The sequence below is a fragment of the Haliaeetus albicilla genome, chromosome 19 (genome assembly GCF_947461875.1).
Source record: "Haliaeetus albicilla chromosome 19, bHalAlb1.1, whole genome shotgun sequence".
In the NCBI taxonomy this organism is placed as follows: Eukaryota; Metazoa; Chordata; class Aves; order Accipitriformes; family Accipitridae; genus Haliaeetus; species Haliaeetus albicilla.
The window spans coordinates 27480285-27496456 of NC_091501.1; the positions used below are offsets into that span (position 1 = coordinate 27480285).

Consider the following 16172-nt stretch of genomic DNA (forward strand, 5'->3'; position numbering starts at 1 on the left):
TAGCTCCTGACTTATTTGTATCTTCCTGCTGTTGCTTCTTTGGTTCATTTTGAAAATAATTCTTGCCATATTACTCAGAATGGAAAGTCTAACACTGTGTAATTCTGTTAAATAAAGTTAAATGAAGCAAATGGAAACAAGTGATTTTACTGGGTTTGAACTCTTGCTACAAAGGAGGAAATGCCACTAAAATGTGCTTTGTTTGCATTAAGCCAACATCCTGAAACTCAGAAAAGAGACAGCTATAAATATGTATTAGCTTTAATACAGGACATCCTGCTTCCACTACGTTTCCCTTTCCTTCTTTTTCTTCCTTGATTTACAAGTGGTGTAAATAAACACTTTGAAATGACATATGGTGCATGAAATGAAAAAGAAAAAACACTGTATGATTACTAATATCACACACATGCACCAACAGACATACTAAACAGTAAGTGTAGGCATATAAATTTTTATTACCTGACTTTTGAATCAATCCCCTATTAAATCACCTAGTGAGGGCTCAGAAGTAATAATGTACAGGCCATACACTGGTGATACTCGCAGTTACTGGAGTATCTTCTCACCACCTTACTGTACTGCATTAGCTTTAGCAAGAGTTAGTCAGGAGCTACAGTAATATGAAAAAGACTGAAGTCACACACTGATTTTATTGGTAGTAGGGCTTCTGAGCGCTACATAACTCCGTATTTAAGGCCACTTTCTAATGCCAGAGGAATGCAAGAATAGTGTCAAAAGCCATCGGTGTAAACGAGTAGCAGCTTTTATGAGCCAAACCTAGAAAAAAAGTAAGTGTTACTGTACAGATTTGTACCCACTGATGTTTTCTTAAATTATCAATGCATACATAATCAGAGTTCAAAGCCTCAAGATGTGTGTTCAGAAAAGGAAGTTATACATATTTGTTTGCAAATATGTGACATACAGTAGTTGAATATATGTGACATTTCTAAGTTAAAATGATGGTGTGCAAATATTGCGGGCATAACCTAACTGTTCAAATATTTACACTTGGTCTGTGAGACAGCTTGGATATTCAAGGTTTAACTATGAAAAGTATCCCAGAATCTGCTCTAATTAAAGTGGTAAAATAAAATAACTTCTTTTACTGTCCTGTAACTGTTGAAAAAGTTACTGATACTAGCCATTTACCTGAATGCTTCCACACTCAAATCCTGTCCAGTGGAAACAACGGCTATTTGTTTCCTTTTATTTATGTACTTGTGGGGAAAATGGATCTAAAACAATCATAAGGCAAATATACATTCGTTCCATTCTGAGGTCATGTTTAGGAATCAGATATTTTTGCATTCAGTAATAACATTAACCCAAAGAAAGTTATTTTGAATTAAACAGCAATAGTAATAAGCCAGGTATTTTTGGTATGTGTCAAATCAGTAATTTCTTAGTTAGGTTTTGAGCTGAATTTAAGTGAGGCAAAAGGGCTTTGGTTGCAAATAGTCAGGGGGCCCTAAAACGTTATTGACTGTGGTTGGCAGTAAAATGAAGCACACAGCAGGAGTGCAGTAGCTTCTGGAAAGAGGCTGTGGCTGGGCCTGTGAACACACATGTTTAAAAAAATACCACTACCATGCTCTCCTCTAGAGACAGATCTTTTGGCTGTTGTGTCCTCTTCACCCACTTGCAGTTTTCTCATCTTAGCTTTTTTCTATGAATGAAGCAAGCAGGACACACACAAGAAGCTTCACAAAAAACAAATTAAGAGTTGTCAACTAGAGGATGGACAGCTTTCGGCAATAAATTAGAAGACTGTTCAGGCCAAGTAGGAGGCAAGAGGAAACAACCTCAAAACAGCAGTAGACAAGAACCAGTCTTGAAAGCCACACTGCATCTTGCCAAATGCTCGCTCATCCCAGGAGAGTTATGCTGCTGATGCCTCATTTACAACAGCAGCTTTCTAGCTCAGTCTAGATTTCACAATATTTTGTCCATCAGCTCAGGTATGAGTCACCAGGCGTTCCCCCCCAAAGTGAGCGATCAGTCGAGATAACAACAAAGCAGCATTATCCTTACCCTAACAAAACCAGAAATGGGCCTATCACGCGGCAGCAAAGCCCATCATAAAAAAAAAAAAAAAAAAAAAAATCAGTCTATTTGTAGTCAGCTTGCCTGTTCAGCTGCCTGGGATGTTGCAATAAATTCAACACAACTATATTAGCAAGCATCATCATGGTGCAGGGTTTATATCCAGGTAAATTAAACCAAAATCTGGGCACAATTCACCAAATAATATCTATCTATCTGTCTTCTATTTGTTGGTTCATACAAGATTGTATTTGTCTCTGCCACAGCAGCAGATAATTCTTCCTCTTCTGTCCCTCACCAGTAGACAAGCACCCTGAGGCAAATGCACTGGTCCAGGAAATCTTAGCCCAGAACTACCATTTTTTGTCATTCAGATAAAGCTGAAGAATCCTAACTGCACTTACAGTAATAACAATCAACCATTATTCCAATAACTAACTGAAAATGATTGATGGATCATGCTAACTGACAGCCATTCTAGAAAAGCTATTCTTTGTATGTCATTTTGTCCCCAGAGAAGTAAGAAATAACTGGAGAATAAGTTTCTTTTAATTTCAAAAAGACAGAGAGAGAGGGAAAAAGATCACACACCAAAACTCATTCACCTGGACTTCTCTGAAGATAAGCCCACAATTAAAGGAACCAGACTGGGCCAGCTATCCCAGACTGGGAACCAGACAGGGACAGATATTCCCAGAATATCTGGATATTCTGTGGATTTTGTCAGACTCCAGTGCCCGGACAGAGTGGGAATAAGCAGTAAGGGAAAGGGAATCACTGAGGCTTTTATCTGAAGGCAGCCAGGGAATGTAATAAGCTGTCTGTCTTTTCTAAATGCAGCTTCTTTTCCACTATTTATTCTTCAAAGCGTTGGGACAAATTTCTAAAAGGAAATCTGATACTTTGCCCTTGTCAGTGAGAGAGGGTTTAGTAAGTAATACTAATTGCTAGAAAAAGTAGTAAAAACTTAAATGCTGTAAATCCAGATATCAGCCTATCTCTTGGTAAACGTTTCTTTGCAAGTATAACTTAAATAACTTGAATGGTAGGGTTTTCACCTTCTGTATATTTTTTTTTTTTTTAGGAAAAATAGTTCCCGTTATGCATCTCACTGGTCTATATTTAGTCTGTTGCGAACAGCATCACCACAGTATGAGAAAGAAATAGGAACCTCAGTTCACTGTGCTGACAAGACAGCTTTATAGCATCTACAGCATATTCAGCCTTTCCAGAAGGAGCAGCTAGATGTTAAGGGACCGCCAGGCAGGACATCTTTCCTTGCCATGTTGCACTGAGTGCCTGAAAGCTTTACATCCTCCATGTATGCAAGTGAAGCACCTCAGAGCTACGCCTGGAACCTATGAATGGGCAGCATCATTGCAGTGGAATAGGGCTGCATTACTAGAGGGGTCCAGGTTTTCCCTTCCTTAGTTTCAATCCAGTACATCAAGACAGACTCTGTAATAATTCATCCTCCTCATGGCTAAGCACCTTCTCCACAGAAGGAGGAACCCAGCTCTCGCTACACAGCGAGGTGTCGACACACATCAGCAACAGCTATTCACTAAGGCCCAATTGACTAGATTGGTTGAAACAACAACTGGGGAAAAAAAAGGTAATACTGCTGTAGAAGTTTTCAAATTCGAGTGCTAGCAAACAGTACTGTGAATGCTGGCTAATAACACCTTGCTAGAGTCGAGTCTCTTACCTGACTCCTTCATTGAGGTTGTAAAGTTCATGGTCTGGGAGACCCTTACGCTGGAACACCGCTATTACTCCATTGTGGATACTGAAAGAGGACATTAGGAGTCATTAGCACCTGATCACATTTTAGAAGGGTATCACTTCCACAATAAGCCTAACATCTCTGCCTAGACACTGCAAGACCTTTTTAAAAGTCATGGATGACTTCTGGTACCCCATCCCAGATGCCTTAAAGGGAATTATTGCCTAGAAAATAGACGACATCTTTGAAAATCAGTTCTTTTTGATTTGTTCCAACTCAATAACTTCAACAGTTGCACATCTGAAATCAGTAATTTCAGAAAACTTAGGGTTATATATTAGGTACTTTAAGTATATTAAGTATAACTTTTAATATATTAAGTATATTTGAAGCATTTGAAAGTATATTTTTGTCTCTATGACTCAGCACAGAGACAATTAACAGCCTCACTGTGAGATCAGTGATGATATTCCTGGCATTGTTGGCACATATTTGTCTGAGCTTTATCAATGAAGCAGCATTTATCCAGGCTGGACACTACACCTGAAGTTTACCCCCAAATATAGCATCCCTTTACTAGAATGTAATCTCAAGAATGGTTAGTTCTTTAAAAAAAAAATAAAAGAAACACTGGACAATTATGAATTTTAACTCAATGTAACCAATTTCTCATTAATTTTCAAAAATTAAACAATAGAAAAGGGGCAATTGGTTACTAAGACTGTTTCCTATTACCACTTACTCATTTCTCAAAGATTTACGCTCTTGCTTCAGCTAAAGGAAAACCAAGGCTGCACTGAAAGAACAACAGGTCTAGAGTTTCTAAGGTGGACAGCGAGAGAGGCAGCAATGTGCTTGGCATAGGCCAACCATCTGTCCTACAAAAATGCTTCCTTTTCATTTTCAATGCCATTTGTAACTGTTCTAGAAGCAGATGTTGCTTAGAGGTGGTGACTTTCTGCTGCAATGAGATGCAACTGAAGACAGGATTGAGACCACAAAATTCTCTAGCTCAACAGAAAGTCACATACCCAATGCTGTCTGTCCCTGGGATGTATGGCCAGCAGCCCCATAAATTCTAGGATGCTGAATGGCAAAAATGTACCAGGTACTGCATGTACCTGGCAATCCACATGCTTAGCAGGGATGCTTACTGGTCCCATGAACTTAAAAAGACTGCACCTCAAAGGATTACTGAAATGAGTATGGGCTTCAAGACAAAGCTCTGAAATGCTCCTGAAATACACCTGACACAATTAGCGTGATGACACATCAGCCTAAATCACTGAGCTTAAGTCTGAGGACGAAGGTAAATAAATGCCAGTGAAAGGTGAGACCAAACCTGTTCCAGCATTAGTAGAAGGGAGCAGAAGTCTCCTTCCCCCACGCAGTGCCACCTTTTATAGCCTCACAGCTTTGACTCCAAAAGGAAAGACAACTCACATGGTCCCCCTCCATCTGTCAGGTCATCCCCCCTCCTCCACTCTTGGAACCACTTGGCAATTTCTACCACATTTAACTATGGAGTAGAAGTCCCCAAAACATGAAGGCCTTTTAGCTTTCAGATGGGGTAGAAGGAGCATCTTTTGGTGACCAAAAACATACTGTAGGGTGAGCTCAGTCTTTATTCCACATACACAGAGATGCTTTAGTTTCCTGACACTAACACACAAGAAAGCAGAGTTTATCTGCTGCACTGCTCTACTGCTGCTACTCAATTTCCGATAGGACTGCTTTTACTGAAATGACCATTCCCACCGCTGGCAGTGACTGCAAGTTATTTCATTTCTGCCTGACTCAGTTACCCCACGTGTAAAATAAAGATGATGACACTGACCACTAAAGGGTATTTTAAGATGTATTTATGAAAATCATAACAAAAGCAATGAGTGTGATTATCAATAGCAGTATTACATGTCATCATTGTCACTGGATTTTTCTTCTTCCCTCACAATCCTACTAATTGCAAAGGGAAAATACAGAATTTGGCACCGGGCTCTTCCTAGTTGAGGTTGCACCTGAGAAGGGGAGATGACACCTTAAGGCATATTACAAAAAACACAGGGCAGAAGTCTTCCTGCCCTGCACCATCTCCCTGGGTGTCTCTCATTCTGCATGCCACCTCTCAGCCTGCACTCAGCAGGAGCAAGGAACAGCAACAACCAGCCTCGGGGACACTCCAGAGGTGTATTTAAGAGCCACTGAACTGACTCTCACCCCTAGAACATCTACTGAAAAGACCTTCCAAGAATGAGAAGCTACAGCATGCACATGCCTCCTGGGGATTTGGTTTTACCAGTGACTCTGCAATATCATTTTTCAGAGCTTTACAGCTGACCTCCCCCTGCTCATACTGCACTGGGGTCTGGTGCATGAGAGCAGCAACCACCCTTGGAGCTCTGGAAAGCAAAACCAGGACCAGATTTGCCCATCCTGGAGGTACCAGGATTTGGGGTTGCCATGTCTAGTGAAGAAGAGCTAAAGGTGATACCTGTTTCTAAGGTCTCCAGAGGGAGGAAGCCTGATTCCTACTGGCAGACAAGCTCAGTCAGCTCTGGCCTGGTGCCACCTCCAGGGCCAGACCCAGCCACATGCAGCTGCTCCCACCGCAAGGGGATGTCACCGCAGGCACTATGCCAGGTGGCAGTGGAGTGTGCCTGGGGACCTCAAGCACCCACATTAAACATTCCCAGGTCCATGGTAGGGCAACCCCTTTCTGTGCTTGCTGGGAGCAGAGGAATGGGCTGGAAGGTAAACCCGACACTATTCACAGAGATTCGAAATGCAGGCACACAACAACACTGAACAGCAAAGAGATGCACTGTTAGAAAAGCTCAGCCATGTTCATCTGTGGAAAAAGGAAATTAAATGTGGCAGGTAAAGGATATGACCCACTGCAGAGAAATGCACAAGCACATAAAAATAGGAACCGTTATCCTCTTCTCTCTTTTGCTCCTTTGATGACGCTTCCAAGGCATTAAGCACTCCCCCACCACGGTGGTCCCTCCTTTCCCCCTACACCCACATGCACAGACATACACTCATGATCTAACCCAACTTATTTTGGCTGGCTCAGACAGACACACTCAATTTACGATTATTTGAAAATTGGCAGCTAAATGTTTCTGGTATACAGTGAAGCGACTTGGGTATTTTAATATTATGAGTAATATGTGAAGTACGATTAATGTAGTGAATAAAACAAGCAGTCTTTACACGCTCTTCTGATTCGGAAATGAACTTTGCAATGTTCCCTGCCAGCCTTCTGCAGAGAAGAATGACTAAATATCTCTCCTAAAAGTCAACATGCTCTCTCTCCTTCTCTCTGGCACTCCTTTCTAAATGAGGGGGAGGTTCTCTCTTTCCAGCTTAACAGGTCCATTATTATTCCTCAAAGAAGAGAGAGAGCAAGCTTTTTTAACAAGAACTAAGGGGACAGGTTGTGAGCATTTAAGTTATTGCCTGTGTAGTAGAACTGCACGTACATAAAACATCCTAGCAGTGGTCTTTTAATCTGCCTGGGATCTCCCTTGTAGTGAGGGACAACTGCCTTGTCTGGAAGACAAGTCTTGGCCCTGCTACATTGACCACCTGCCTTTCCTTCCCACTGCAGACAGCAGTGCTTGCATGCAGGGTGCAGGCATGCAGTCCCAGGCTGCAGGTGACGTGGGAATACCACCATAATCTGGTCCTCCATACTTGCTCAAGAGGCAACAAAGAGGAATCAGAATAACCACCATGCTATCAGTGGCATAAATTGGTGTCAGGATAATAAAAAGCTAGCTTAAATCTTCTAAGCTACCTTAAGCTAATGAAAAAAACAAACCCAACCCTTGCTTAAATCAAAGTAACACTATGGTTTCTATAATGAGTGATTATTTAAAAGGGTTTAGTCTGAATGGTACAACTTTTTGGTGTAAAGAAAATCTGAGCTGCTGCTTACACACAGAAGTCCTGCAAGATGCTTGAGGTGGGTGGATCACCTTTACTTGTGCCTGTGACCAGCCTCCACTAAGGTTTAAGTCAATAATGTATGTAATTAAACTTATATTTTAATAGTTAATCTGAACTGAAAATGCCTTGTAAACTCCCTTCTGTAACTCTTATACAACATGAAAGTTAATAATGGGTACACTCATGCACAGATATTACTCTGAACACCTTGCCTATAGTTGCTGTACGTGTAAATGTGTGCACAAGAACACAGCACCGCAGAGACAAAAAGGACCCCAAAAGAGCCCCCTAAAAAGGTCAGTTCCTGAATTGCCCATAGTCAGTACTGAGTAAGGTTCCAGTTTCCAATCAAGGCCAGACCTCACACTGTATGTCCAGGGTTATAAACGCTTCTGGTTTGCTATATTGTACCAACAGACATATTTTGTGCAGAACCTCCTACTCCTGCAGCACTGCACTTTCTCCTACTTAAGAAAATAAGCAATTTCCAATGTTCCCCCCCCAGTATCTTCTGCTGGAACAAGGGGGACCTGGAAGCCCGGTGCACCTGAGCAGTGCACCTTTGAAACAAGCTACAGCCACCCTCACACTGCAAGAAAAGGCAAATCTCTGAGTTATGGGATTATGGCATTTCTTGAAAGTGCAACACCAATTCATTACCCATCTCAACTGGTATGAATTGAGGTAAACTGCTGTGGCAGTATTACTTAACCGGAGTCCGAGCACTAAGATATATTGTGCAGGCACCTTTCCATAAAAACATATGCCACGGGTCACTCTTCGTCTGAAGACTATAGCTAGAAGAAAATATTTTGAGAGACCAGCAGCGGGGCAGAAAGAAGCCTGGGAGGAGGCTTCCCATGGGTCAGTGGGTGGGCAGGGAAGAGAGAAGCATGGTTAGAGCAGGCTGGCTGTGGGAGGGGAAATCAGGATGGGAAAACTACAGAGACCAGGTGTTTGGGGGGGGTTGCCTTTAGAATGAAGACAAAATGTCAGATGGCTCCAGCAATGCATTGTACTTATCTATCCCACTGTGGCCACTGAGTACCAAAAGAAAACTACCTACAGCCAAGAAGGCACTCAGAGCAACAAAAATCAGCCCAGAAGACTAAGTAACTTCACCTCTTTGGAGAGACTACTCATTCTAGATTTGCCCGATCCTTCAGAGGAGGTGGCAGCTCCAGGACTCACTATTCAGCTGCCCAGAACGTGGGGAATGGCAGCTCCAGCACACACAGTGCAGACCTTCCCCACCATTTACTTCAGCACGAAAGGATCTGGAAGGTGTAAATGGCCAGAGCACAAAGTTGGATGCTCGCTGACAGCGCTCCCAGCCAGCCTAACACTATGAATGCCAAGATGGGGAGGGTGGGGTTTATTATTCTGATTTTTGCATAATGGAAAGCCACTGCCCAAGTAGCTCAATACCACCAAAACATACATTTCCTTTGAGTTGCTAGCTGTCCACCCAGACACCACTGCCTTCGGTGGGTGGGAGGCTGGCTCCCTCCAGCATTGAAATACCACCCACCCCTGTTCTTTCATTGACATTTTTAAGAAGCCAAGAAAGAAAAACTATTGTGATTGAAACACTGTTTTCTGCCAGGTCAGAATCAGTTTTTCCACAGAGGTGAAGAACAGCTGCAAAATTGGGCTTGCAAGTCTCTGTCTGAATCCTGACCTTCTGTTTGCTTTGACCATGCCCACGGCCCGCCCAGCTCTGCATTTCCTGGCAAAGCAGGTGGAGTGGCCCACATTTTCATTCATGCACAGCACGCAGATAGTTTTGGTTCTCTAAAGCAGTCACTATCTTTGTATGCAAACAGCATGGGTGAAAATATCATGGCATTTTTTATTTAGTGTTTGCAAATTCTCCCCTTTCCAGAGCTCCAGGTGAAGTCCATGAGCAAAAACAATGCTGTGTGAATAATCACATCCTGCGAGTATTGGGTAGTTAAAGGCAACATTTTCATTTTCAAAAGGGACTAAGTGACTCAGGGCACATTTCCTCTGGACAGTTATGGGAATAGCTAATTAACCTGATAAACTTGCATCAGAACCTCCTTGAAGACACCCTCACTCCAGAATAAAACCTCATTTTTTTGAATTAGCTTAATCCAATCAGCAAGAGCCCATTTTCAGCACAGCTTCAGTCCAGCTGCAACTCCACAGGCTTTCCATGAGGCCTTGACCCTTTCAAAACAAGCTTGCGGCTGCTAGTTCACTTATGTTTCTGAAATTTCTATCCAAGGTAAAGCAATCTGCAAAGAGGGATAGGCTGCAATTACACACTGGGTCATACAAGTGAAAATAAGCTGGTCTGCAAAACTCTGTCTTCAAAGAGTTTGAGAGGCATTAGTTCACTAACTTTACCAACTATAAACATTACTCTTACATATGAAGAAGTTGAGACAGACAGGTGAAGGGACTTCCCTGAGGTGTTACTAAGAGTTAATATCTCTACGGAGTACAGGACTAAGGAGATTCTGGTTTCCAAATATACCTGCATTCAAGCAAGTATAAATATGTCTGCAGGGCTATGGGGAGCAACAATTCTCCACCACCACCACTTTCTATTACTGTAGTCAAGGCTGGCATGTGCTCCATGGTGCAGTTTTGGCTTGACCAGCTGGGAAGTCCCCTTTACCTCCCCATCCCTCCTCCCCACCCCACAGCTCAGCTCTCTGCCCCCCATGCATGCACATGGCCAAATGCTCCAAAGAGGGCTCCAAATAAAGGGTCAGTAAAAAGAAGGTGATTCTCAGACATGCAGAAATATTTCTAAATATTTCTAAATAAACACTAAATATTGGAAGAAAGAAAATTTCTGAGTAGAAGTCGTAGATAAATATGCTGGTCTGGAATGCTTTCTCCACTAGCAAAACCCCCCTGTGATCTGAAAAAATATTCACTTTTAATTAGAAGATGAAAAATGGTTCCCATGACTGTAAAATTTACTTTACAGCAAGTTACTGTGCTTATTACAACCCTGTAAAAATTAGCCCAAACCATAAAACTCTTTCTGATTCCGTATGTCTCCTTGGATTTACTGCTGATCTCAAAAAGGTCACAGGCATCTCATCTGTGTTTTCTTCGCCTTTTCTTTGCTATCTCCTACTCCTTCATGTTTCCGTGAATTTTCCCCATTTTCTTATACCAAAGAGGATCTAAGTGCCTTTGACTAGAGGCTTTCCCACAGCACAACTCAGACAGTATCGGCTCCTGATTAGGCAGTCTGTGCTAGCTCAGTCAGAATGAAAACCTCGCGATGGATTTTATTTGCCCTGAGAGGGGCCCCCCCAGCTTGCAAGCTCAAGATTAAAACCCCTAGGTTTCTCAGTCCAATTGGGTTAGTCAGCATTCAGCCCTCATTTTTTGCCTGAAGCAGAAAAGTGGGGGAGAAAAGGAATTGAAGACAATGCTAGTGAAAAAATCTAAGCTATTTTAATCCAATGCAAATTCTGTGAGCTGTAACGAAACTGTATTGTTCCACTATGTTGCTGTTGGTTGCTAGTTAACGTGCACTGCCGGTGTGTTGCTGTACAGATCTTTTGGGGTTCATGGGAAAGCAAGCTCAGAAAAAGCCGTGATACAAAGTCTAATTTGCATAGTAGCAGACAGCAGCTCAGCACTGATCTCCCTTTCATCTAACAGTGTCGAGAAGTTTTACAGAATTTTAGTTTGGAGGTGAAGGAAAGTTATCAGGGAGGAAGAGACCTTCCTTGCTAGCACCGAGTGCTACGTGGCCCCTGCACACTGAACCCTGCTATTAGGCTCCTGCAGTTTGCCCTCCCCTGGTGTCAGAAAGCAGCAGGCATCCTCTGGTATAAACAGTCTGAGGCCCGAGACCCGTCTGAGCAGAGCGGAGGTAGTGGAGGGGACGTCGCTGGGCAGCCAGACTGCAGCCGCAGACAAGCCAATTGCAGAAGGGAAGCCGCACAGCCTCCTCAGAAAAAGCCCGCAGTGACAGAGCTGCTACCTTGCAGAAGACCCCACCAGCAGAACTGCAGCTCAGCAGCGTGTCAGCACGGTCCCCGGCAGGGCCAAGGCAGCATCCTCGCTCCACCTCAAAGGGCTGACTTTCAACAAAGTGGGACCAGCAGTCTCATGTGGGGCAGGGCCTGCCATGGGGTTGTGCTTTACCTTTCCGCACATTGGTTTTGATGAACTTGGTTCAAAGCCTCTTTCAAAAGCAGATACACACATGCCACACCCAGGCACAGCTGCTAACATTAGGCAAGAAACCAGCAGACATTTAAATATAGAAAAGCCAGGCTTGGCGAGAGGCAAGAGCTCTGCTGGTGCATCTCGACTTCCTTGATCAGCAAGCTCTTACGCTCAATATTGCACAGAATGAAACAGCACAGGCAATCCTTTCATTTGGAAGAACAAATATTCCCATAAACTAATGTATGGTATGCTAGTCTTCTGTTGGGATGTTTTAATTTTGCAGGGGAAAAATAAAATACCTTCCACAGCCCAAGATTTTCAAAACCCACCCAAGATTTCTGGTGAGTCAAAGTTTAGGTGCCAAGTTTGCCACATCAACGTTACAGTCTCTCCAAGAGAGCTGAACACTGACTCCCTCAAGACCAGACCCTGTTACACATGCCAAGATGGGCATGCAATGGTGATAGGCAGAAGCTACAGTGGATAACTTCTTAATACAACTAATCCAATATCATTTAAGCCCTGGCTTTCCTGAGGATAAACTCCAGAGAGGATACAAGTCTTTTTGCACCTGAAAGAAGAATTACCCTCACTCTCTCTTCCGCTCAGGAGAAAGCCTTGCACCATTAAATAAGAAATAAAGGGCCTTCCCTTTGCCCATGCAGTACAACTGGCCCGTAATCTGCAGTACTTGCCACAGCTTTAGGCAGCTGTTAGCGCAGACACGCAATGCCCACTTGACTTGCCACCACAGGTAGTGCCAGCCTGCCACCGCACAACAGCAGCCCTGCCAGCGCTCCCAAGGCATTTCAGGGGCACGTGCCACCAAACGGCAGGGACGGCCCGGCGATCCCTGCACAGGGAAAAGGCAACCCACAGCAGGAAAGCATGGTTAGGCCCGAGTTCATGCTAAGCGGCGACAGGATGACTTGCAGACACCCATTCCAGGAAGAGGCGATGGGACAGTTGTCTAATCATTTGGATGAAATGTGCAGATGTCTAGCTTGCTGATCAGCAACCACTTCTGGCCAGAGCTATACCTGTCCTGTCCGAATTAAAAATAACAAACTCTTGCTCCGGCTCACTTAGGAAAATCCTCTGGTTTGAAGATCAGCGGCCCCTAAGCCTGGAGCTCTCCCCCTCCCAGCAAACCCAGTGCCTGACCTGCTCTCCATTTGCATCCGCCTCCACAGCGCCCTCTCCGCAAGCAAGACCTGGAAACGCTAATCCCTGCCAACAAAAGCTGTCAGCACACCATCACAAAAAGGCTTTGGGGAACGTATTCTCTCACCTTGGTTCACACCAAGGAGTATCTTACTCCCTGCTGCTTCCCATGGGGCTACTGGCCAAATGAAGTCCCAACTGGCGCAAGCCAAGGTGGCCCAAACTAGCCTTTAATTACCACCACCATCCAGACCTCGGGTGCAACTCTGGGTCATATAAATAGCACAATATTTGAACAGAAAGTCTGACTTTTACGTGACCGATACAGTTTCAGTGCTTGTTGTGCTCATGGCATTCAAAAAGTAATTCATAATGCAGATGTGAAACCACAAATCAAGTGCTGAGAGAGACAGAAGATGTGGCATTTTATAATGCTTTTTTTTTTCCCCTCAAAACTGAAATACCTTTAACAAATGTGTCTATAGTTCACTGGTATTTTTCTTCCTACAGCTGTACAGCCATACAATTATAAAACATTACAAATGACGCGTTCCAAGCTGTGACCCAGGATATGACATTTCGTTTTCAAAAAGGACGTAAGAATATAATTCCTAACAACTTAGACCCATCTTTAAGAGTGTCACCAAAATGGTTATTAAGATGCTTTCTGAATATCTGTGCTAAGTGACACATTCAGAACAAAATGTTTGCATGGATTTTTTTGTAAAACAGTAATAAAATTCAAATGTATAAAGACAATAAAGGAAACAATCAGAGCTTATTTTTTCCCTGTCCAAAGTGCATGTGCTTGCATGCGCACATACACATACGCACAGACATACTTGTATTAATGTGAGTAAATTGAGTAGACTTTGTCATATCTGTATCAGCAACCAGCAATATATATAGTTATGCAGATAAAAATAATGTATTTTAATAGTTGCGTATATGTAATTTTTTTTTAAACTAAAATAAACCAAATTAACCTCGAATGAGAATATCTAGATAGACACAAAGACAAATTTGTAGCTGGACCCTGGGAAATAAGTCCTTGTCTGTCACAAGGAAGAGCAGGCTGAGCCATCTGCAGGAAAGGCTCTTTGCTGTCAGCCTTCAGAGAAAGGTTAACCGTAACGGGGAAAAAAGCCGCTCCCGTCTTCTACTTGAACGCAAACTCCAGTACGTGTAACACGCTAACGCGGAAGCCCGGCGTACTGTAACCTTGCTGAGCTGGGAGCAAGGCAGCCTAGCCTGCAAGCCGATGGAGCGGCTACCCGCACGTTAATCACGGCCGTGGGAGCATGGAGAGGCTGCAGGAGAGTCGGCACATCGTGCGAGACCTTACCTGTTCCAGGTAGCGTTGGAGCAGGCCCGTCGCTGCTGGGTCCCCCGCTCATCCAAGGCTGCCTGCTCTCTCTTGCCCAGATCACTGAGGCTGGGCGAACTCATGAACTTCAACCTGCGAAGAGTCCTCATGGTCAAATGTGTGTTTGCGCGTGGCAGCTACAGATACACCATCCTGTTTACACACACACACACGCAGCTGGAGCAGCGGCAGCAGCAGCAGCAGCAATGCGAGCAGTTCCCTCCGTTTGCTGTTCAAAAAAGAAACTTAAAAAAAAAAGAAGAGAGAACCAGTCTCTACGGAGCACACCTCTGCCAGCAAGAAAACAAACCTTTAATCAGATCAACTCTGACGTCATCAACTGTGGTTAATAATTTCTCCAGTCCTTTCAAAAAATCAAAGTCGAACTTCTGGCTGCTGCTGCAGCACTTTGAAGGGGCCCCTTGCAACCGCAGCTGCCCCGAGTACGAGGGCTTCCCCTCCCCCTGTCCCCGGGCACCACGACCCAGGAATCTCCGACCCAGGAATCTCGCTCAGCGCCGCCGCGGCAGTGGCGTGCTCCACCTGTCGTGGGAACTGCTCCGCTCCTCCAGCGGCTTGGGGGGGTCTGCTAGCATTTCTCAACCTCTCCCTCCTTCTCTCTGCACTCATAAATGGAAATGAAACTGGAGGGCAACGGACAGAAAAAAAAAAACCACCCAAGCAACCAATACTGACGCACTGAGACTTTATTGGAAAGTTTCATAACTGCCTGTGCCCTGCCACGTTACGACACTGCACACACGCGCTCTTGCTCCCTCACTCATACATATACATACGCACACTCCCGCACTCCTTCTCTGCCATACACACACAGCACAGCCTCACGGCTCGCCTGGGAGGCTGCTTCAGCTGGAAGTGTCACATAAGCCACCAGACAGAAAGTATTCGCAAGCAACACAACTGCAGAATGAAAAATGCTGGTTTGGGTTTTAGCATTTTGAGGAATTTTTGGTGGTGCATAGAAGAGCGAGACACTTTGTCTTTCTCTGCCCTTTTTTTTTTTTTTTTTTTTTTAAAAATCGAGATAACAGCTGCACAACTCACGGCATACTTAGTTTCTACAAAAGCCCCAGGTGTCTTATCTTCAAAGGAAAAATCTTCTTTCTCTCTCTGACTGCAGCACTGGAGCTGAAGGATATGCTGCTACAAGACTCCAGCCCATGCTTAGCTCACTGTCACTCACTTGCGGTTCTGTTTTAAATTCAGGAGTGCCTGGCTTGTCTGCTGGGAAGTAATGTAACAAAACAGCCATTAGCTTTCTCAGAAAAGAAACTGTTTGCAATAGACTGAGCCAGAGACCAATAACTGCTCTTCTGTTGCTACAGCATTGGTCTGCAAATAGTGGTAAAAGCCACGAAGGCTCCTTGCAAAGTAGCCTTCCACTCACTGCAAGGGGGCTACCATATAGAAGAATTTACCCTTTCTTTTTTTCCCCACTTCCTACTTACTCTTTCCATCTGTGATAACCTATTGTCTAGATTCGGGCTATAATTGGATTTGTTTGTGTCCAAATAATATGGCAAAGTTTACATTACAGGAGAACTAAATTTCTCACAGCGAGATCTGCCCTACGTGCATCATTTACTGACATATTTTAGTAAAAAACAATTCTTCTCACTAGTCACCCAAACTCAGCTAAGCTTATTGCATGTAACTATTTTCTTCCAAAATTTGTATTTGGTATTACCTCCATGGGAACCAGTTCCAGAACTACCTAGGAAA

The 16172-nt window shown here is 43.7% G+C and overlaps 1 protein-coding gene across 12 annotated transcripts in view; it reads right to left on the reverse strand.

Moving 5' to 3' along the window:
* The window catches only part of PRR5 (proline rich 5), a 94044-nt gene that overhangs the window by 40154 nt on the left and 37718 nt on the right, over nucleotides 1-16172 (reverse strand). For 5 of the 12 annotated variants that reach the window (XM_069806938.1, XM_069806937.1, XM_069806936.1 and 2 more), the window contains 2 exons: nucleotides 14409-14674; nucleotides 3758-3838 (listed from right to left, as the gene is read on the reverse strand). The exons of 1 other annotated variant lie outside the window; for it this stretch is intronic. In XM_069806938.1, coding sequence (XP_069663039.1) covers nucleotides 3758-3838; nucleotides 14409-14539 — 212 coding nt within the window. In that variant the 5' untranslated portion in view covers nucleotides 14540-14674. Of the gene's footprint in view, nucleotides 1-3757; nucleotides 3839-14408; nucleotides 14675-14739; nucleotides 15126-16172 lie in introns of those variants that run through there. 6 more of the 12 variants (XM_069806948.1, XM_069806944.1, XM_069806942.1 and 3 more) reach the window with 3 other exon arrangements.